Source organism: Camelus dromedarius, chromosome 4 (genome assembly GCF_036321535.1).
Source record: "Camelus dromedarius isolate mCamDro1 chromosome 4, mCamDro1.pat, whole genome shotgun sequence".
In the NCBI taxonomy this organism is placed as follows: Eukaryota; Metazoa; Chordata; class Mammalia; order Artiodactyla; family Camelidae; genus Camelus; species Camelus dromedarius.
In genome coordinates, this window is record NC_087439.1 from 94,525,636 (window position 1) to 94,548,562 (window position 22,927).

General features: G+C 50.1%; 1 protein-coding gene across 1 annotated transcript in view; it reads right to left on the reverse strand.

The window, feature by feature from the left end:
- ASB18 (ankyrin repeat and SOCS box containing 18) overlaps positions 1-21,763 on the reverse strand; it is a 56,432-nt gene extending 34,669 nt beyond the window's left edge. The window contains exons 1-2 of the mRNA XM_064485291.1: positions 21,538-21,763; positions 2,940-3,074 (exon numbers count right to left, since the gene is read on the reverse strand). Coding sequence (XP_064341361.1) covers positions 2,940-3,074; positions 21,538-21,742 — 340 coding nt within the window. The 5' untranslated portion in view covers positions 21,743-21,763. The remainder of the gene's footprint in view (positions 1-2,939; positions 3,075-21,537) is intronic.
- Positions 21,764-22,927: the final 1,164 nt, after the last annotated feature.

Here is a 22,927-nt window from a genome sequence, read left to right on the forward strand (position 1 = left end):
CAGCCTGAGGGAGGAAAGTGAGCTGTAGATTTTTCTGGAATCCTAGTCCTCTATCAGCCCCCAATTTACCCCTTTATCATTCAGAGGAGAAGACAACAGACAAAACAAAGGGACCCACATCACCAAGGTCACTCAAGAGAAGGACTCAGAAAGTTTCGTTGTCTTGGAAGTGGCTGAGTTTCAGAAGCGTGCTTTGATGCGGTGGTCCGCATTGAGCACAATTCTGGTTTGTTTCTTTGTGCTTTTTAGGGTTTTGTGTGCGCGCGTGTGTACGTGTGTGTATAGCGTTGTTCTTTCTTGAGGGATGAATGGAGCAAGTGCTATACATTTCACTTTTCTGAAAACTTTGGGCTTTTTTCAAAAGGCCCGTGGAAGGTTGTTAGCGGCCAGGAGCGCTCCTGGAAATGGGGGAAAGTTGTCCCTGGTGAATACACTTCAAGGGACAGGATTTCACATGGCAGGAGTGCCTTCTGATAATGATGGAAGAATCGATACCGTGGCTGTAATGAGCTGCGGAGGAGACCCTTTTCACAGGCCACCTCCTTCCCGGGACCCATGCTGAGCAGTTTTGAAAGACCACTCATAATTACCTACCTCCAAGCAGTGCACCGTTCTAGCCTGCCCCGCGTCCCCAAGGCCCAGCCGGGAGGTTGTACCCACTCGGTGTCGGGGGAGGGGGCCTGTTGTCCTGGTGGTGGATGGTGGTGGCCGGAGGCCCTGGGGACATGGGTCTGGGGTGATTTGGGCTGCCCTTTCCAGTGGAGACTGCGTCTGGTTTGAGGGTGGAGGATGGCTATGGTCCTTGATGAGAACAATGACCTACATTTTCACAGGGCCCAGCTCCTGGTTCTTGATTCGACAGGAAGTTTACTTACTGCGGGACCAGGAAGGCGATATTCCATCTTCTAGGGCTTGCTAAGTTCCCAGCCCTACTCCAACCCCCATCAGTTCCCCCACCCAAGATTCCAAGTCTTGCCATGGACTGATGGGAAGGGGCCATGGGTGGGCATCTGGGACAGCCGTGGCTTAGGACTAGGCCCCTCTCCGGTCCCTGGAGGTAGCGATGAGCTTCCATCAGGCCTTCAAGAGAATCCTGTTCTGAGGCAGCTCTCTCAACCAGAAAATCTTCATCAGCAATCAGCTTCCTCTGTTTCCCATCCCCTGGCCCAGGTTCTGCCACCAGGAGGAACACAGAAGCAGGGTTCTCCCCACATGGGACATCCCTCCGAACATCAGCTCCTCCGTGCGCATGCTTCCCCAGGACTGCGGGCTCAATGGGGCCAGCATTTCATCGTGGGTGTGGTACTGAGGGGCCAGCCACTGCGAACCTGCTAAGTGGACCCCCTTCCCCCGGCTCCCTTCAGGAGGAGCTGGAATTGGCCACCAGAAAGTCCTCATGTGAGAGAGAGCCGAGGGGGCCCACTGCTCTCAGACACGGTTTTGTCATTTCTGCTGCTGGACTTGCTGCGAGAAGTCGGGTGGCTGGTCTGAAATCCAGCGCGGGATCCAGCAGTGCCCACCCTCTCTCCCAGCCTGCGCCTGAGCCAGCACTAGCTCTCGGGCGGTCCTTGGCTCGACAGCAGCCCACGTCCCTCCACTGCCCTGATGCTCTAACCTGCTGTTGTATAGATGTGCCGTAGAAACTGCTGGACTTAGGGGCAGAAAGATTAAGGGGTAGAAAGGAAGGAGACTTTGATTCAGACTGTAGTTTACCAGTAATATTATTTGAAATTGCAACATTTGAGTCTGTGAGTGTGTCCAGGGCTGGGAGGCATGTGATTTAAAGAAAACATTCATTGAACAGGCAGTTGGCACTATTGATTGAATCATCACCCAGCCCTTTGGAGGAATACGTGTGCCCCACCTGGCTCAGGCGGAGAAAAGGAGACCCCAAAAGGCTCTGGGGTGCCTTTGGCTGGAAGGGGCTGCTGCCCATGCTGGATCCCTGTTAGCCTGCCCCCAGCCCCTGCTGCCTCGCCGGCTGCTCTGCGCGGCCTGGCTCCTTGGCAGCATTTGTATTCCCTTCTCCTGTGTGCGGTTTACACAGACGGTGTCAGTGCTTTGAAACCGCCCTTCCTCATTCGAGGCCACCTAGAGCTGACGAGTCAGGGGCCCGGGGCACTGGCCGATGGCCCCACTGCCCACAGGGTCTCAAATCCTCACAGTCTGGCAGAGCTGCTGTGGATTGCAACACATGAACCCTCTCGGTCAACATGTGGCCTCAGGGCACGCAGCAGGAAGGTGCCCAGTGCAGAGGGCCAGCCTAGGAAGCCAGGCAGCAGCCTGGTGGTCAGCCATCCCGTTCACCCTGGGTGGGGGCGAGGGGGCGTCTCTCCGCGTGGGGTACGCTTGCCTGCCCAGCACATAGCGACAGTGTTCAGGTGGCAAGAATGCAGATGTACACGACCTAAGGAGGACCTCTGGTTTCTTCCCCCTCCTCCGGCTCCCCAGGGTTCCAGGAGGAGTGTCTCCTGAGAGCTCTCCCTCTGTGATGCTGGCTGGGCCCCAGCTACCTGGCTGGAGCGTGGTATTCACGGATTCCTAGGGAAACTTGACCAGCACTGCCCGCCAGGGACCTGCCCCGGGTACAGTCGAAGGAGAGGCGTACTTTATCTCCTGCCTCCCTGGCTGCCCGACGCGGCCACTGGCAGATCAACACCTGAACCAAAGCTCCTTTTTAAAGACAGGCGGCACCTCCAGCATCGGATGCGCGCTCCTCCACAGCCGTTTGGCCTTTCCAATTTGATCTCTCGTATCCCATCACCTAAAACCTACATCTTAAAAATCTTGCAAACCAAATTTGGCTTGTTGATGAATTCTGCTCGACTGTGTTAAATGCAGCACTCGTATGAGCACTCTACACCCTGGAGTCATACTTTCAGAGGTGTGTTAATAACTCCTTAAAAATAAATAACCGAGCTTTAAAGGAGCAAAGGTACCTGACAGTCCAAACGTGCCTGCGGATTTCGCATGCCACTCCATCTCATCCTTCTTGATCTCAAACACCACGTTGGCGTCCTGGAAGAACTGGTCCATGAGGGGCTTGAGACGGCCCAGGTCTCCCGTGACCAAGGCTGCATGGTACTCAAGCACTGGGGGCCCGGTTCTTGCTTGAGGCTCTTTTTCCATCTTCTGAAAGATCTGAAGTTGCCCTCTAACTGGCTCTGGCCGGCTCTCCATTGCAATGATCTCAGGAAAGTTCTCCAGGAAGGGGAAAGATGGTCTTATGGCGTGTGAGCTATTTCTATTGTCATTACTCAATTGTCGTCCAGTTGGGGTTTGGTGGCGGTGTATTTATAACTCCTGTGGGCTCCGATGTGATAATGGTTACTTGATATGACCAGCGTCAGGTGACCACTGAGACACCAAAGTGCTCAGCCACCCTCTTGTGATTATATTGATGTAAACTCTAGAGACACACATCTGTGTCTCCAGAACAGCTCTCCACACGGCGAGGCAGACACCCTGGCATAGGCGGGGCTCCTCTTTCCTGCCCTGTAGGGTGTCTTCGTCTCTTCCACCCCCTCAGCTGCCGTGGCCAGTGGTGCGTGATGTGTTCTGGGGGCTGCACCAGCCCTGAGCATGTGCGAGGAAGGGCCAGCGGGATGCTGCAAGTGACCAGGCTCTGCACGAGTGTCCCTGGGGGAGGCTCCGTAGGACAGACCTGGGATTCCCAAAGGCATCTTCCGGGGTCCCAGGTGGCCTGTGAGTTCCTTCTAGTTGCTGAGAACGGATCCCCAAATGTGCACCTGTTGCCCAAGATGACAGATGCCGCAAATTTTTTTTTTTTTAATGGATGGTAACAGCTCTTTGAGTAACTTTCTAGTTCCTTGCTGCAGTGTAGTTCAGGGCTTTATTTTATTGTCTCAAAATTAATAAGGCCACCTTCTCTGATAACATAGATAAAACACGATTCTCATGTATTTTTTCCAATTCTTGTTTTTCCCCTGCTAGGAAGCTGGAACGGGCCACTGTGGTGGGGCTACCGGCTCCTGTGATGTCTGTGATGTCACAGGAGCCTGTGTCTGTGAGTTACAGTAAAAAACGTGACCAGAGGCTGGAGGGAGGAAGGAGGGTCAAGAGGGCACTCTCTGGACTGGCCCAGGGAAGCAGGGAAGCACATGCCTGGGAGGGTCATACACAGAGACCCGAGGGAGAGGTGTGAGTAACCGTAGTCCCCACCCCCTCGGTGCCAGCGGCAGACCAGGGACCCGTGGGATCCGTCACTGTGTGGTGTTGCAATCAAACAAACAGCGTAGAGACAGCAGGAAAAAAGACCTGAAGTCAAGGGCTCACGAGGCTGTACCTCCTCCGTCCCCTGGATGCCTGGAGCACCCTCTTTTCCCATGTCCTGCTCTCTCCATCGCCTCTGCTGGTCCTGCTGTCTGTCCAGCACCCCGTCCCTGGTGCTGGCCCTGCTGGTCACTCGTCTGTGCCCCGACCTGACCATGAGCTTCTGCTTCTTCACCTCCTTAGTACCTAGCACAGTGCTTCATCCACCACGGGTCCTCAGTGCAAATGCTTGGAAGAACCCATGCATTGGGCTCTTGGAAACTTGCTCAGCTACACGCCAGTTCCTCAGTGGTTCTTCCTCTTATTCCTGGCCACCTGCTACGTCTTCCCTTAGGGAAGAGCAAGGTGGTAACCTGGACTCTTGCCTGGCCAAGGACAGGGACTTGGATGCTGGGGCGTGGGGTTCCCTGCACAGCTCACCTTTCCCCACATGTAAAGATGCTTCACCAAGTTTCAGAAGACTTTGTCCATTGTATGCTCCACGAGGGCTCTCTCTCTCTCTTTTTTGGGGGCAGTTTCTTTATTTTAAAAATTTTAAAAATTTTTATTTTTTTATTGGAGTGTAGTCGATTTACAATGTTGTGTTACCTTCTGGGGTGCAGAAGTGGTTCAGTTATACATATCTATTCTTTTTCATTACAGGTTATTACAAGATATTGAATATAGTTCCCTGTGCTGTACAGTAGGACCTCGTTGTTAATCTATTTTATATGTAGTAGTTAGTATCTGCAAATCCAAGCTATTAATTTATCCTTCTCCTCCCTCTTCCCTCTGGTAACCAAAAGTTTGTTCTCTATGTCTGTGAGTCTGTTTCTGTTTTATAAATAAGTTTATTTGTGTCATTTTTTTTTTAAGATTCCACATGTAAGTGATAGCATATAGTATTTGTCTTTCTCTGTCTGACTCACTTCACTTAAGATGATGCTCTCCAGTTCCACCCATGTTGCTGCAAATGACATTATTTCATTCTTTTTGGTGGCTGAGTAGTATTCCATTGTATATACATACTACAACTTCTTTATCCAATCATTTGTTGATGGACATTTAGGTTGCTTCCATGTCTTAGCTATTGTAAATAGTGCTGTTATGAACACTGAGGTGCATGTATCTTTTCAAATGAGAGTTTCCTCCAGGTATATGCCCAGGGGTGGGATTGCTGGATCATAGGGTGAGTCTGTTTTTAGTTTTCTAAGGAACCTCCATACTGTTCTCCATAGTGGCTGCACCAAATTACATTCCCACCAGCAGTGTAGGAGGGTTCCTTTTTCTCCACACCATGAGGGCTCTTTGAAAACTCATCTCACCTGTTTTAAAGTGTACCTTTGCTGGGTGCTGTGGGAAACACAGAGGTAAAGAACATCCAGACCATGTTTGCGAGGAACATCCAGGCTTCACTGGACCCAAGAGGCATGTGTGTATGGAAAATGATGGACAGCAATGCTATGGAGAGCGTTTCCCTTGTCGAGTGCACGCTGGAGTAAAGCCATCTACTCTCCCCTCTTCCCCCCACTCCCCATATTCTGTAGTTGCTCTAGTGACTTCGCTAGCAATATTAATTCTCTGGGTATTTCATTTCTTTAAACATAGCCATTCTGCCCTGTTACTTTCTCAGACCGGTAGTATGTAGTTCGATGCTCCTCTGAAAGACATTTCATGTGCGGCCATAATCGGCTCCAGCCTGAGCCTGAACTTCGCGTTACACTGGAGCATTCTTTCCTACCTGATATGTGTTGTCATGAGTTATTTTTAAAAGGGGTGGGACCCTGGAGGTGAGTCCAGGGGCAAGAGCCACTCCACCATGTGTTCTGTGCTAAATATAGCCTTCCAAGCGTTATATTTGTCAACAGTTCTCTGAATATCCAAGCTTGACTCCAGTGGGTAGGGAGCAGTAGTCCAGAAACACACTTGGTTCTTTGTAAGAGCTTTAAAAATAGCTCATGGCAGACAGGACTGGCTTCACAAGTAGGACGTGTAGATCGGTTCCAAAGCATGGCAGAGCTGTTGTTGCTTTAAAGAAGAGGAATAGCTGTGTATATGACTCTCAGATTTTAAAAAGTCAAGCATAATGAAAGCAAAAGCAAAAAGCCCCACAAATGGCTGAAAGTCAACCTATTCATTCAATAATCATTTATGTATTACATAAATAACGTTATGGGTTGTTAGGTTTTGGGGATTCAGAGACAAAAAATATAACACATTTGCCCTCAAGGAACACATAGAGTCCTGGCCACAGCAATTAGGCAAGAAAGAGAAATAAAAAGTCTTTCAGATTGGAAAGGAAGAAGTAAAACTGTCACTATTTGCAGATGACATGATACGATATATAGGAAACCTTGAAGATTCCATCAAAAAACCACTAGAACTGATAAATGAATTCAGTAAAGTTGCAGGATGTAAAATTAATATACAGAAACCGATTGTATCTCTATACACTAATAACAAACTATCAGAAGGAGAAATGAAGAAACAATCCTATTTACAATTGCATCAAAAAGAATAAAATAGCTAGGAACAAACTTACCTAAAGAGGTAAAAGACCTGTGCTTGGAAAATTATAAGACACTGAGGAAATAAATGAAAGGTTACACAAACAAATGGAAAGATATTTGGTGCTCATGTATGTGAAGAATCAGTATCATTAAAATAGTCACAGTGCCCAAAGCAACCTGCCGATTGAATGCAATCATATCAACACAGCAGTGGCAGTTTTTGCAGAACTAGAAAAAATAATCTTAAAATTTGTGTGGAGCCACAAAAGATCTCAAACAGCCAAAGCAATCTTGAGAAAGAAGAACAAAGCTGAACAAAACTTGAAACTATACTACAGAGCTTTAGTAATTAAAACAGTGTGGTACTGGCACAAAAACCAACATAGAGATCGACGGAACAGAACAGAGCCCAGAAATAGGCCCATGCACATATGGTCAATGAGTCCACAATAAGGGAGGCAAGAATACACAACGGGGGAGTGTCTCTTCGATAAATGGTACTGGGAAAACTGGACAGTACATGCAGAAGAATGAAACTGGGCCACCGTCTTACACATAGGGGTTTAGTCAATAATATTGTAAGTTTTAATGGTGACAGATGGTAACTAGTCTCATTTCAGTGAACATTTCATAATGTATAAAAATAGTGAAACTAATATAATATTTATGTTAACTGTAATTCAATAATTTAAAAAAGGGCCACATGGAAACAAGCAGTGACATAGGACCCTAACACACAGTAGTTCCTTCTTGTCCTTCCCACCGGCCGAACAGTGTCCTTTAGTGACGTGATTAACACTGTCTCCTGACCCAGCGCTCTTGGTTGGGCTTCTCGTTGCTTGCTGCACACCGGTCATGCCCATCCATACTTTGCCTGGATCAAGCCATTTTTTATCATCCTCGCCCTTATCAGTTTGGTTAAAAGGCAATGCATAGCCTTCAAGATGCAACTCAAGTCTTATCTTCTCTGTCTACTTTGGTCCATATGAAAGCTCAGTTTCTTCCAAGAGTGAATTTGTGTATCAAGTTGCTCAGTAATCATCAAAATCTTTGAGAAACTGTGATAAAACAGAAGAAGGACCAGAAGACCAGGGTTTTAGTTTTCAAATAGGAAAAATTCTTGATTCCTTAAGGTCTGAATTGACATCAGTCCTGGGCAAAATCCCTGAATGGATCATGAAGAAGATGGGTTGGGAGGATTTAGAAAAGGAAGAGGGGGCGCTTGAAGCTCTGTGGGTCACTAGGAAGAAGTCAGCGTGGACTGAAAGGGTTTTCTTGTGATATGGTTATCTCATTAACATGCAAAGAGATGTAGGCAACGGTATGAATGGTTCAGCCTGTAATAGAAAGTCGAAAACCTTTTAGAGAAAATAGAAAAAAATCTGGATCTCTTTTTAAGGAAAATCTTGCTTACAAACTCCACTGGAGAAATAACACTCATGGTCCCCGTAAAGCAGTGGTTCAAGCCTTGGCTGTAGAATGGCATTACTGGGGAGCTTTGAAAAAATACTGATGCCTGGATCTCAACCTGAGAGATTCTGATGTGATGTGTTGGAGGGTGCAGCCTGAGCATCAGGACCGTTAGAAACTTCCCAGGTGCTTCTAATGTGCAGCCAAGGCTGAGGACCGTTGCTCAAAAGGGAAACCCAGGCTCTGTTTTCAGGCTGACCCTGTACAGTACGCTTACTGATGATCTGAGTGACCATACGAACCGCTGGGTATCACACTGGTGGCTGACTTGGAGCACGACATAATCAGGATTCCAGAAGATCCCAGCAGACCAGCGCCCCGGGCTGATTCAGGCAGTGCCCCAGGCCAACACAGACACCCCAGGCCCACAGGGTCCTGCCGTCCTTGTGGATCACGTGGCTGAGGCTGCCCCTCGCTGCTGGGGGCGCTCCTGCTTCCGGCACTAGAGGTTTCTCTTTCTTGTTTTTAAGCTTAGAGGTTAGTCTGTGTTGATGTTTATTCCTAAATCTAGGTGACTTAAGTACAGCAAATTAATTCACTTGATTTTCAAACACTCGAAGCAGGTCAGTATAGAATAACTTGGGTCAGTTAGATGTCGGCTTAAGTTCCCTTACTGGTTGGGACCCCTGACGTTGTGTAACCCAAGACCTCCCTGGAATCCCCGAACCCCCTGTGCTTTGCCGCCTCGCGTTGCCCTCCCTCTGTGTCTGCTCGCCTGTGAGTGTTCTGTATGTTTTGGTTGCTTTGTTTGCTTTCAAGCTAGCCCGCTAACAACACCCTTAGCGGATTTGGTAACTATACTGAAGGCAGTGAAGAGTCTGTCATAGTTCGTTCAGCCTTATTCCACCAGTCTCCATCTGGACTTCCTCTCTCTCCGGTGCAACCATGAACACCTCCGCCCCGCCCTGTCCCTTTCGTGTGGTTCCACGCGGTCGCAGACCTTGCTAGTTTCAGCTTCTACTCCAGGGAGCTGGTCAAGGAAATTCTCCTGAACAAACACAGTGCCGTTCTTGAAAGAGAGGGGTTCTGATGAATGAAATTTTCTCCAAATAAGTATGTTTAATGCTTTTAGTTTTTCAAACGAACTTTCAAGTGGTATCTATTTCGTGGAGGAACCTCCTTTGTGCAGGTGGACCATGGCAGAGTACTAAAGAAATTTAATTGCGGTGGCCTTTTACTGCAGAGTGTGGCGTGAACTTAGAAAGAGAAGACAAAAATGCAAGCCGGAGAGGACGCCTAACTTTTATCTGGATGATTGAGGGAACGGACTAAATGGCTCTAATGACTCTTCAGGTGGTCCCCTGGGTGTGAATATAGTTTTGTAAAGAATATTTTGGGGACTTACAGGCATAAAGTTTTGTCCATGGGAGACACAAAGACCGGTCCTCCATCCTAAGTCTTGTAGCGTATGCAGCTCACAAGAGGGAATTTCTGCTTTTGGATCAAATAAGACGAAAAATAATCCACCTTGGAATGATAATGAGATACGCGAACGGTCGTGTTCAAATGGTAATTATTACGTTCACGTGATGTTGGGACCTTTGCATCCTCTGTTAAACTGATGAATGATTTTCTCTTCCTCAGAAGCGTCTGAGGATGAGCTCTGCTGGTACCCTCTGGGATAACTCAGCTGAACCGGAAAAGGGGGGCAGGCGGGTTTATCACAGGGTCTGGCTGGCTTTCCAGGGCTGTGACTTTCCACGTGTTCAGGCTGTGCTCTTGGGAAAGGACAACCGTGTGGATTCTTTCCTAGGGCGGTTGGGCAAATGTCTGGCTTCCTCTGGGGTCAAGTGTCCAAATTAATGGACATAGTAGGGCAGGAATCCACTCCCCGCCCCTTGTGGACATCGTGAGATTCTGAGCACCTTCTCAGATATGCCAGTGGACACTGTTATCCTGGTCAACTTTCTGCTTCCTGCATGAACTGTTTCTATAAATGACCACGTGCTCAACCTGACTGGGCTCTAACCTGCCACCCCTGCCACCTGGCACAGCAGTTGCAGGTCCTGGAGTGGATTTACTTTCACATCTTTTTTCATCCTCACTCTCCCTATTTAATTTCTAACCGCCCCCCCTTCATCCCCACTCCCTGTAGCATTTCTAAATTAGAAAAAAAAAATTAAAAAATAAAAAAAGCTGGCAGGTGTGTCAGGCTCTGTTTTTAAGCCCTCCAGGACAAGCCCACCCCTCCACTGGAGTTAGTCACGCAGACGTCAGCATTAAAAATGTTACCGTACCTTGACCTCCTCTCTGAATAACATGTTAGCACAGCTCACCTCATTTAACAGAACATTCAAACATTTTACTTCCGCAGATCAAGTGTATCTATTAATAATGACTTAAATTGTCTGCCCTGATTTCCCATTATTAAGAGACCCCACTCCATCGGGTGGAAGAACGCAATACAGGGCAAAACGCCTCGCCGACTTACTTTCCTGACAGTGCTACCCAGCCCAGCGCGGATCCTGCAAAGCCACCGTCCCTTCTCATTACGAATGCCATCTTCTCCAAAGGTCAAGTGCAGCTTTCATCACTCGCCCAGGAGGGCTTTTCTGGAAGCTCAGAAGTGAAGGTGCCCTTGAGCGCTGCGGTCCGCGGTGGCTGAGTGTGACATGCAGCAGCCTGGTCCCCAGCGGGCACTTAGGGGATGGTGCTGGGAAGCACCTCAGTACAGCTTTCCCTGAGAAAGGTGACGGAGTTCCCTGACAGCTGTCGCGGGGGTTTAATTACACGATGCAAGTGCAGCTCCTGCCTCTTGAGACAAAGTGCATGTTCAGCCTGATTGTTTTTTATGAACATCACACAGGGAGCAAAATACTTCTCTCCTGAAGTTGGTTTGGCCTGATTGGTATCCGTATCATCCTTCACGTCCCTTCTAGAGACGAGAAATTTACCGATCCTGCAGCTGAGGACGGGGGTGCGCCTGGTGGAGCTGCTTGGTTGTTCTGCAAACCTGTCCAGGGCCAAGGGGGGCCCCGCGATGTCTGACGGGGGTAAAGTGCCCGTCCTTATTTTCCTGTTTGCAGAAAATGGGAGCTTCAAATTCCCAACAGAAAAATAGGAAAAAGGCATGATAAGGAACATGAATGCCTACCAAGCATAAATACAACATCCAATTTTCCTAATTTGAAACAGCAAGCTAAAGTAAGAGGGGTTTTTGTTGTTGCTGTTTTGTTTTGTTTTGTTTTTGCCTATTGGATTGTGTGAGGTTTTTTGTTTTTTGTTTTTTGTTTTTTTTAAATTCAGTTTTGGAAGAGTTTAGTGAAACTGATCTCTCCCACGTATGCAGGTGGAAGGGTAAATTTCTACACCACTTGGAAATGCTCTATATTGAGCGCACACATACAGGGCATTTTTTTTAGGTACTAGAGGCTTACGGACATTCAGAGTAAAAATCCTTCCCTTTAAGGAGTGTTACGCTTAGCGAGAGGGAGGGGCGAGGCAGAGGTTACCTAGCAAGTGGAATGAGATCATTGCCTGACAGAGGTGCCGGTGTGACACGAGAATGCATCGAGTAAGGTCTCAGAGTGACGACAGGAAGGGCGGGTAGGACGGGCTTTCCCTGGCATCTGAGCCGGGCACAGATGGAATTGAAGGAAAGGATGGCTCCTGACCCCTGAGGGTGTCTGTTTCCTCCTCTTGGCCTGTGGTGGGGGAGCTGTGTCCTGTCATTCTGGGCTGAGCAAGAAATGGGCGTCACTGGCCTCAGGGCTGTGTTGGTGGGGCCAAGGGTGGAGTCTGGGAGGCGGGCACCTGGGGACCAGGCAGCAATCAGGCAGGCAGGGCGGGGTCTGGGGAGGAAAGGAGCCGCAGGCTGAGGGCCCAGAGCCGAGGTCAGCGGCGGGTTCTAGACCTTTGGTGGACATAGAGGTGTGTTGCCCAGACGCCGCTGTTAGGGAGGACTTGTCGCTCCGGCTGTCAGCTCCTTCTGGGTAGAGAGCCACCTCATTCCAGAGTACACTTCCCGACACAGCAGATCCAATGACTGATCAGGTTCTGGAACAGGTCTTCCCATTGTGACCCTATGTGGGAAAACTCTAACCCCTGTATCAGCTCCAAGGCTCCCCTTCGGGCCTGGCCCGGCATGGTGGGGCCACAGGGCAGCTGCCCCTCTGCCAATCGCCCTCCTCCCTGCCCCTCACAGGTGTGAGTCCCCAGCAAATATCCTGCCAGGCAAATTCCCTCATCACTGGACTGGGAACCCTGAGGCCACCTGGAAGGGCGGAAGGATGTGTTGTCAGAGCAGGTGAAGACAGGAGAGCAGACAGGTGCCCCGCCCAAGGTCAGGAAGGGCCAAATGGATTGAGGGCGATTTGGAATCGAGTTTCCCAAACACCTCAGGTGAAGAACCAGGGATTTTTTTTTTGGAGGGGGTCCCAATTCGTCACACGTGATTCTTTTTCAAAATACAATAATAATTCATTACAGGGAACAATAAAACAGAAATAAGCAGAATTACAAGTTCAGGAATCAAACCCATGGGTGTTACATTGATTGTCAAATGGCTGTCCATGTTTCTAAATGCTGACTGTCCATTTTCATGGCCAACACTTTGCAGAGCAACACCTCCCTCCCTCTGAGCTCCGAGTAGCACCGTTCTCCATCAGAGTCCCTGGGGTACAGGGTGGGTGAGGGGATGTGGAGAGACGATGCAGTAAGTTAGCTCACAGCACATCTTCTAGGCTCTTGGACACCTGCTAAAAGTTGGAACTGTACTCTGTTGGACAGGGGTTGCCAAGCCTTTTTTGTGAAGCACCAGATAGTAGGTATTTTAGGGTTTGTAGGTCATAGGGTCTTTGCAGCCACTGCTCGGCTCTGCCATTGTAGCATGCAAGCAGCCTTGGACAGTATGTAAGTGAATGAGCATGGCTGTGCTTCAATAAAACTTTATTTATAAAAACAGGTAGCCGGCCCCTGGACCATAGTTTGCCGATGCTTCGATGTGGGCAGTAGGGAACGATTGTAGGTTTGCGGGAAGGAAACTTACGTGCACCTCTAAACATGACACTGCCGTTGCGTCTTTTCCTCCTCATACCTTTCCCACCCTTCACGCCCATGCAACCTGCTCTTTATCCACAACGCAGGCTTGACTCAGCAACGGTCAATAGAGCTTCCAGGCACCAGACACGTATTTGTCTCTTTTCTCCCATATCTGTCCTGCTTTGGGTTTGCTGAACTTCTTGAATCTGTACATTTATATCTGTCAACAAATTTGGGAAGAGTTTGGTAATTATTTCTTTAAGTATCTTTTCCACTCCATTCTCTTTCTCTTCTCTTTCTCGGCCTCCTGTTGACTGTCAGAACTTCTTTATGGTCCCACAGTCTCTGTCATTTCATTTTCAATCATTTCAATTTCTGTTCTTCAGACTGGGTACTTTCTATTGATCTGTTTTCATGTTCACTGACTGTTCTGCCATCTTTGACCTGCTGTTCAGCCCGCTATTGGCGTCAAGGGAGGTGGGGAAGGGTTTTGCTCTGGCCGGGCACACTGCGTTGGCACAGGGACCTTCGTGGTGGAGGAGGAGGGGGCGTGGGGGTGCAGCAGCTCCGTATCCCCTGGCCCCGGTCTCTCCACCTCCAGCCTTCCTACATATGTGAGAGTTCTTCCCCCCCAATTAGATGATCTCATTCCATTGCTGAGTGGCTCCTCACTGCCTTTCCAAAGAGGTGTAAACACTCACGTCTAGAATTTGTGGCCTCACACAATGCGGTCACAGCTAGCCTGCCTGGGTGTCCCTCCCTCTTCTCTGACTCACACACCCCTGTTCCAGCAGGTCCTGCCTTCCTGTGCGAGGCGGGCTGTGTGCCCCGCGTCGGCTCCCTGTGCTCCCTCTGTGTGGGTTCCTGTCCTTCCCGTCACAGCCTATGGAGACCATGCTCATCTTTCAAGGGCCAATCCCGGAGGTTTTTAGGGACCTCTATACACTATTGGGTCTATTAACATTTATCACACACCTGCTGTGTGCCAGGGATGGTGGCTAGGACAAGCCCAGTTCCTGTTCAATATCCGACTGCTGAGTTTGGCATTGGGCGATGCTGGAAAGCAGGACCAGGCTATGGGTTGTGTGTTGCCATTTCCAGTCAGTCTCTGGGAAATGTTTATCCTGGGCAGAGCACACCGTTGCGGGAGCCAGCGTCATCCCGGAAAGGTAGAAAAGCCTCTTGCCTCTTATCCTCGTCTCTTTTTGTTCTTTCAAAGCTCTCCAGCGCGCTGGGGACTGATGCTAATAGAAGTGTGTCATCAGCATACATTATTTCTTTATTAGCCTGTTTCTCAATTTTGATTCTGAAAATACCCTGATTTAGTCTAATTGCAATTTCACTGTGTTCCACAGGCAGTGACGGTTCATCCTGGGGCGAGCTGAGACTCGACCCTGTAGGATTTCTCTTTCTGCTCATATGCTTTGAAGCTGGACCATTAGCTCTAAGTTATATAGCTCATCTCACCACAGCGATTCAACCTACCTCTGGGAAAAAAGAGCCTAGGGTGTGTGTCTGGTAGAAAGCAAAGGATATCTTCATTCTAGGTGGTAGGACATATTTTTCTGTAGCTAAAGCCAGGGCTGCTGCTGGAGCCATTTTATTCCTAAATAATTTAACTATATTCAAAGATAATCTGATGTTATTGTAGGAAAGTGTATTTCTAATAAATTCCACTTGATCTGGGTGAATCAATTCAGGCAGCGCATAATTGAGTCTGTTAGCAAGGACTTTAGCAAGAATTTTGCAATCAGCGTTAATTAAGAAGATGGGACAATAATTTGTGCATAATTCCAGATCTTTTCCTGGCTTGTGAATCAAAGTAATAAGAGCAATGCTCCGGCTGGTGGTGGGATAGTGTCATTAGGTGCTGATTTATAAGTACTTAGAAAGGTTTAATTTCATTTTGCTTCGAGCAGGGTCTCCCTGCCCCCACACACACTGACCCGGGTGTGCAGCCGAGACGGCAGGGCCCTTTCCTCTCCATCCTTCCCTGTCGCCACTGACCTCCAGCTTCCCATTTCTGTTTTTATTCTGCAGCCGAGTACCCCACTCGTTCATCCATGTTTTTTCTTAATACTCTGATTTGAAGTGAAGGCCTCCATGCTATTGGTGTTGTGTGTGTGTGTGTGTTTGTGTGTATGTGTGTATGTGTGTATGTGATGTAAAGTCAAAGGTTTGTACACAGCTTCACTGGGGATGTTTTTTCATGGTTCTTCCTGCAACGCGCCTCTGGGTAGATATGCATCAAGAACCCTTGACTGCCAGTCAGGAAACATCCCTGGTTTGTCTGCTGCTCCTCACTGGCTGTTGGCCGGTAAGGGAACACATGTGGGCCTCGGTGTCTGCATCTGTAAAATGCAGCCATAGGGCAATCACAGGCATTACGGAGCACTGGAAAGAGCATTGGATTTCCACCTCCTCCGCCTGTGGTAACTGGGATGTGAAACTCAACCTCTCTGAGCCTCACTTTCCTCAGCTGGGAAAGTGGGAAAGACAACAGCCCCTGGGAAATGCACCCCCAGTGCTGACATCCTCACCGCACGTGGCTCCTCCATCTCTCTCCTCATTCCAGTGCCACCGTGCTCTGGTCCGCGGACTTAACTCTCCAAAAAAAAGCTGGCCCCGGGCCAGGCTGTTGCTGTTTGGCGATTCAAGCCCATAAACGAGTCTCCCACCAGCGTCCCAGGCGAGACCTTCCCTGCTCGACGGGCCTGGAGCCGGCCATTCCTTTGAAGGTGAGGCCGGGTCTGCACAGGCGTCTGAGGACGCACCACACCGCGTAAGGCAGCGGGGTTTTGTTAATTTCCACAGACACAAGTCATTGGTCTTTGAACCCTGGTTCAAGCAAGAAACACCCTGAGAGAGGACTCCATGTTTTTAAATGAGGAAACTAAGGTTCAGAGCGATGGACTGACAGTTTCAAGACCACACAGGCAGCTGGGATGTGGGTAGGTGGCTAAGGGAAGGCAGAGACCCAGGTCACGGCACCGCTGGCCCCTTGCTGCTTTCATCACACCACGTCTCAGGTGCGCCCGCCCGCAACGCCCACATGCTTGTCTCTGGTTCAGATGTGGGTCCTCTAAGGCGGGAGCTGGGCTCGTTCAGCTGACATTCACCCGCTCGGTTTTCCGTGGGCTCCGCGGCCCTCCATGCGCAGGGAGGGGAGGTAGATGTACCCCGACGGCAGCGCACGCTAGGCGCCAGCTCGCAGGCGCTCCGGCGGAGCAAACAGCCGACTTCCGCCAGCGCACTCCATTTGGTCCGTGTCCACCACAGGCCACCCACCTTCGGTCCCCACCTATACGTGCTGCTGGGTGAGATCTCTTAATAAAAACCCAATTAGGATTTCTTTAACTTGCCTCCAGATGCTTAAATACCATCACCCCAAACACAACATCATGCCCCTAGTTCTCTATTTCAATCAAGAATTCAAGTAGCATCTTGACTTGTATATATCAGCAGCGAAATCATGGAATGCTGACATCCTTAATAATAGCAATTAGTAATCAGTTGTTTCTTAAGTAGTTTGATTACGCCAGTTACCAAATTGTATGGTTGATGCGTTTGGGGGGCAAGCGGGGTCTCTCCACCCCTCCCCCGCCCACCTTTCTGTGTCCCTGTGATCTTGCTGGTTAGTGAGCCCATAGGCTTTGCAAAGAGGAAAGGTCGTTGCTAATATTAAACTGAGAGACTTGGCTTTAGCAGAAAGCGGAATCAGATACTTCTTCGCAGAAAGACTAATGCCACTTGTATCAGTGGAAACGCCCTCTGTGTCCACCCAGCTGAACGTGCCCAAAAGAGGCTGGCCCATCCATGCAGGCACCACACTCAGAGTTTGTGCCCTTCTCAGGGCTAAGACCCTGGACCAGGCTCTGGATACCAAGTGATAGCAAAGGTATTGAACTTGAGTGGTCATTTGTTTCAGTAACTGATGGAGACTGATGGCATTGTGCTCTTGTGGAGGGAGGAGGTGGGTCTGTGGGCCGGGGGCGGGCAGGGGCACCTTTCTAGCAGAAGCCACCCTCCATGCGGGGTCTGGGAGGAGGGAGTGGCCTGGGTGAGCCAAGGAGGCAGAGGAGGGACTCATAAGCCCCCAGATTTGGGTGTTGCCTTGGCGAGGAGGTCCTTGTTGGGATGGGGTGGGTGGGATGGGATAGATGTGGGAGCAGATTGCGGATGAGCTGGGGCTCAGCCCTGTTCTCCTCACACACGTATACACACACACACACAGACTGCTGTGCCCCCCAGCATGGTCTCCCCTGTTCCTCACAGTGGGGCAGTCTGAGTCTGACCGGGGTGCTGAGTGCTGGTTAGAGACCTCCATGTACTTCCCAGCGTCTCACAGGGCATCCCAAGTGCATCCTGGCAGGCGAGCGGGTAGCTTCCCAGGGCACGGGTGAGTTGTGTCTTTAGGGGAGTCTGACTGATGACCCCTCTCCTGCCTCCTGGCCATGCGGGGACGGCACCTCCTGCGCTCTGCCCCTCATCTGCTGGGGCTGAAGTTTTCAGTTCCTCTGACCTCGAGGGGGCCCGGGTACACCTGCGGGGTTCTCTAAACAAGTCATCCCCACCACCTCCTCGGCTGGGACCTCTTTTCCCTGAGCTTTTGTTGTGATGCTGACGTGGATGCATAGAAATAAATAATTATTGTTTTTTCTGTTCTATTTGGTGAGAGTGACAAGCTCACAGATGAGCACGGGGACTTCACTGCGAGAAGCCAGGCCCTCATAGATGCACGCTGACAAACAGAGAGAACTGTCACCTTTCTTTTTCTTATTTTTGCAAATTGTCATCTTCTGAACAATGCCCAGGGTTCTGTCAGTCAGGGTTGTCCCTGGGATGGACAAGTTTTCCCTCCCTTTCCCCAAAATGCCTTCTCAGCACGCCCTTCGGTGCCGGCCCCTCCTGGCCTGGGCGGGCATCCCCAGCTCCGCCCGCTCGCTGGGCCCTGCCCCATCCTCACGCTCCTCCTCCTGACGACTGAAACTCTTTCCCGTACCCATTCCCAAGACGGGCCACATTTCAAGGTATTGCTGTTAGTTCTGCCCACTCTGCAAAGATTCTAAACACTCAGGATCATGGCCTTGGAGAAGCCTGGAGGGTGGAGGGAGGTCAACAATGACCCAAGCCAGCGTTTTCCAAAGAGTGACCTCAAATCACCAGTCCCCCAGGCAGTGAGGCCACAGCCAGTCTGCCTCGTGCCCTTGGGAGGGTCAGCTGGGGCCGCTTCCCAAGTGCACTTCTCCCGTGGGGCTTTGCTCAGGGACCTCTGCTTGGGATGCGGCAGGAATCTCATGCACTAGTTAATAAGGAAAGGCACTGGCCCAGAGAGGGAAAGGGACTTCTCTGAGGTCACACAGCTTGCTGGTGGCAGAGCCCAGGCTTTCCCCCGGAGCGTCCCACTCCAAGACTGGAGCTTCTCGAGGCACCCGAAAGCCCGCCTGTGGCGGCATGGGCTGGGCCCCGAGTGCCTGGGAGGCAGACACACGCATTGTTCCTGTTTCTCTTCTCCACTCACCGTGCTGCCAGGCACACAGCAAAATCACAAACATCGTCACCGCCGCGGGTCCCGCGGATTCCCATCTTGATTGGTGGCACGGCCCTCTGCTCACCAGCACGCCCTGCCCAGCGAGCGCCCAAGCGTTTCTCACCGCTGTCACTTGCCTTCATGACTGCCCCACGCTCTTGGCTTTGACCCTGTCATCTCTCACCCGGGCGACTGCCTTCAGTCACCACCCACCTAGATCGCATTTCCTAAGCTTTCTTGTTGCCTTCAAATCCTACCCCCATATTTTACCCAGAGCAGCAGACCCCAAACGCCGGGCTGAGCGTGTTGCTCCTCCACCCTGGGCTCCAGCCCCGCCAGCTTCTTCTGCAGAAGAGTCACTGGTAACAAAATGTGCCCTTAGTCTTCAGTTACAATCATCCTGAAATGAGAACAGCCCAGAACAAGCCCAAGTCCTTACAACTTGTCACCAGCATTGAACTTGCCCTTCTCAACTGGGCCGTCCAGTGTGGAGAAGGAGACACGAATGTGGTTTAGAACACAGTGGGCCCGTCGTGGGAGGGAACGGGGCTCTCAATGCAGACTTCATTGGCTTCAAGTGTTTTGGAAAGTGATGGGGACAGTAAAGACAGCGCAGGGCAATTCATAATGTGAAAAGACATGCTGTTTTAAACTAAGGGTTCCAAATCCACACATCCCCAACCTGCTGGGATATGTTGGTAAAGGGAGATGTGGCGAGATGGCACTTGCTCTAGTCAGAATCCCAGCAGAGCAGACGGCGCAAGTCCAGGGGGTAACAGAGGCAGGCAGGGCTCAGGGACGCCAACTAGGGTGGCTGTAGCCACAGGGGGAGCCCCCATCCCTGTGTCTGAAGGGGTAAGCTGGGAGGTAGGAGCTGCCAGCCAGGAGCTGAGCCTTCAGCCCAATGACGAATCCAAATCACAGCAGTGACCAGGCAGGGACGGGTCCCCAGAGCAAATATCCTGCCCTCCCTGCTCCTTCTGGCACCTTCTGTTAGCTTCACCCAACAGGGGCCAGAGACAACCAGCCAGGTTGATGCAGTTCATAAGGTCACCTCATGAGTGGGCAGCAGGCAGAGGGCAGGGTGGGTCTGGAGGGCAAATGCAAAACTCAATACTCCTGGCCGAAGCACAGTTTATGATCTCAGAGTCCCCCCGTGCCCCCAGGGCAGGCTCCTGGATTGGTGCGTGTACCATGCTCTGTCTTGGGGGAGGTCCTGTGCCCGTCCAGGCACAGCTGGGGTCAGAACAAAGGCATGTTGCTCTCTGGGCTTGTGGCTCCTGGGCCCTCACCCTGATCGGGTCCCAGATATTGGGAAAACCAAGGAAAAGAAGCAGCAGCAGCTGGTTTCTCCCTAAAGCCTCCTGCAGTTTGCTCACACCCACAGCGAAAGGCAGCATGGGGCATGCTCCCACACCACGAGGGAGCGGAGGGATGGTCGCCCCCTTGGAAGTTCCAGTCTCTGATCTTTGTCTCCGTCACACTGAAGCTCCACTCGGCAGCACAGAGGTCCCCGACACGTTCCCTTCTGGTGCCCTTCATGCAGGTGTGAGCACACATTTGAGCACGTGTGTGTGCATGTGCATGTGTGAGTGTGCAAGTGTACCCAAGTGTGTGCACACACACATGTGTGTTGGGGAAGAGTCTGTTTAGTGCAGGGAGAGGAGCCCAGAACATTCCTTAGGAGTCAACACACAACGTGGAGGGCACATCTGGCCAGCGGGGAAACAGCACAACACAATTAGAAGTTAATCTCAGGTCAGGGAAAATATTTTCAGCAAATACAGCAAAGGGATAATATCTATGTCCTGTGAAGGAGACCTATAAGATGACAAAAAAGATGTAAAAAAATGAGGAGACAGTGCCCAAGGACCCGACCAGACAAGAGACACGTGAAGAGGTTTACAAAGAAAACCCAAACCCCACAGACGAGAGTCGGTCCTGAGCAGCAGGGAAAGGACGGATGGCCAGGGCGAGCTTGCTAAATCGGAGACCTCAGTGTGAACATTCATCACCGGTGATATTCAGGGTGTGACCGGGCACATACACTCACTACCAGAGGGAAGAGAAACCCTTTCAGAAAACAATTTGGAAAATTTCCTATCCAAGTCCCAGGAATGCTGTTCCTAGAAATTTATCCTTAAGGATAGAACCCTTTCTTATTAAGGAATAAGAAAAAAAGCATATGAATGCTAATAAAGACACTAATTACAGCGTTATTGACTACTAAAAATGTAAACACACAGTCCCCTCTTGCAGGCATTTGGTTTAAGTATTTGGTGATTAATCACCTCAATCGGTGATTGCTACGCAGCAGCCTGGAAAATACTTTAGCTATATTAACTCAACAGAGCAGGACGCGAAATCACGTCTTCCGCTCGGCTGTAGGTGGAGGAAATCTACACATGCAAATAGGCGGGGGAAAGAAGTGGAGAAACGAAAACAGGCACCGTGTCGGGGGGGTGGTCACGTGGCTTACTCTCTCTCCTTTAAAATGTTCTGTATTGTGCCTTAATTGTTGCCTGTGTAACACAGATACGTACATACACCTATACTGTGTACACACACACACACTGAGTGTATACACACACACACACTGTGTAACAGTGCGCACAGCGTATATGCACAGTACGCGCAGCCGGTGTACGTGCATAAACAGGAATCGGAGAGCCGGGCACGCACCGCTGCCTGTCTGCCCACTGGCCCTCCCCGAGCGCCCTCCCCGAGCGCCGGGCCGCGGCCTCAGGGTCAGGCGCCGAGGACGCGCGCGGTTACCTAGGAGCACTGCGGGGGGCAGCCGAGCCGCGGGGTCCTTCATCCAGTCGTCGTTGGCCAGCTCGATCACAGCGTCCACGTGCCGAACCTCGGAGCGGATCAAGTCGCTCACCCGCTCCTCGTCCTCGGCGTCCAGGGCCGACTTTAATCTCCTCACCAAATCCGAGCTGACCGGGTAATCGGGAAGGCGGTCAGAGATGGACATTGCGATGTCGTTTGTGTGGCGACCAACCTGCTCTTTTTCTCAACTGAGTCCAAAGTCAGCAGCTGTGCCGAGAGGGCTGTGGGCGAGGCTATAAATAGAACAGACGCGGCTCCAGTTTCAGCCCTGGGGACCGGCGCCGGCCGACAGCCCTCCCCAGCCCCTCCGCACCCGGAGATGGGGACGGACCTCTCCGAGACCTCGGTGAAGCACTGGTCTAGAGACGGGCAGGAGCCCTGTTTGTGAGAGGCAGAAGGCGTGGGGGACGAAGCTGTTAAAAAAAGAGCTCTCGTGGGTACTGCTGATCCGTGTCTTCTTTTATCAAAGCAAGACTCTGTCCGGAACCTGTAAAATCCCCTCCCTGAGCCTGGGCTTGGAACCTCTGTTCTATTGAAGGCACTTTTCTTTAATGGAAGCGTAGTTGATTCACAGTGTTGTGTTCATTTCTGTACACATTTGTGTACAGCGCAGTGATTCACTTACACTTACGTATACACACATACATACTCCTTTTCATATTCTGCTTCATTATAGGCCATTACAAGGTATTCAGTATAGCTCCTTGTGCTGTACAGTAGGCCCTTGTTTGTCTATTTTGTAGTATCCACAAATCCTGAACTCCCAATTTATTCCTACCCACCCCCATTCCCCTCTGGTAACCATAGATTTCTTTCCTGTCTGTGAGTCTGTCTCTGTTTTGTAAATAAATTCGTATCCTTTTTTTTTTTTTAAGATTCCACATATAAGTGATAACATATAGTATTTTTCTTTCTTTTTCTGACTTCACTTAGTGTGATGATCTCCAGGTCCATCCATGTTGCTGCAAATGGCATTATTTTATTTTTAATGGCTGAATAGTATTCCATTCTATAAATATACCACAACTTCTTCATCCAGTCATCTGTCGATGGACACTGAGGTTGTTTCCATGTCTTGGCTACTGTAAGTAGTGCTGCTGTGAACATCGGGGTGCATGTATTTTTTTGAATTAGAGTTGAGAGGAAGATTTTGTAATGTCTACACCACAGTATCCTTCACTTCATCTAAAAGGAGGGTCTGGTTGACTATAAATTGGACATGCCTTAAAACTGAGAATACAGTAGAATCTTTGACTTCCAAATTCAGAGATGGACTGGCTGGTCTCAAGAAGACAAAAGCATGATACAAGTGAACACAAAAAAAGTAACA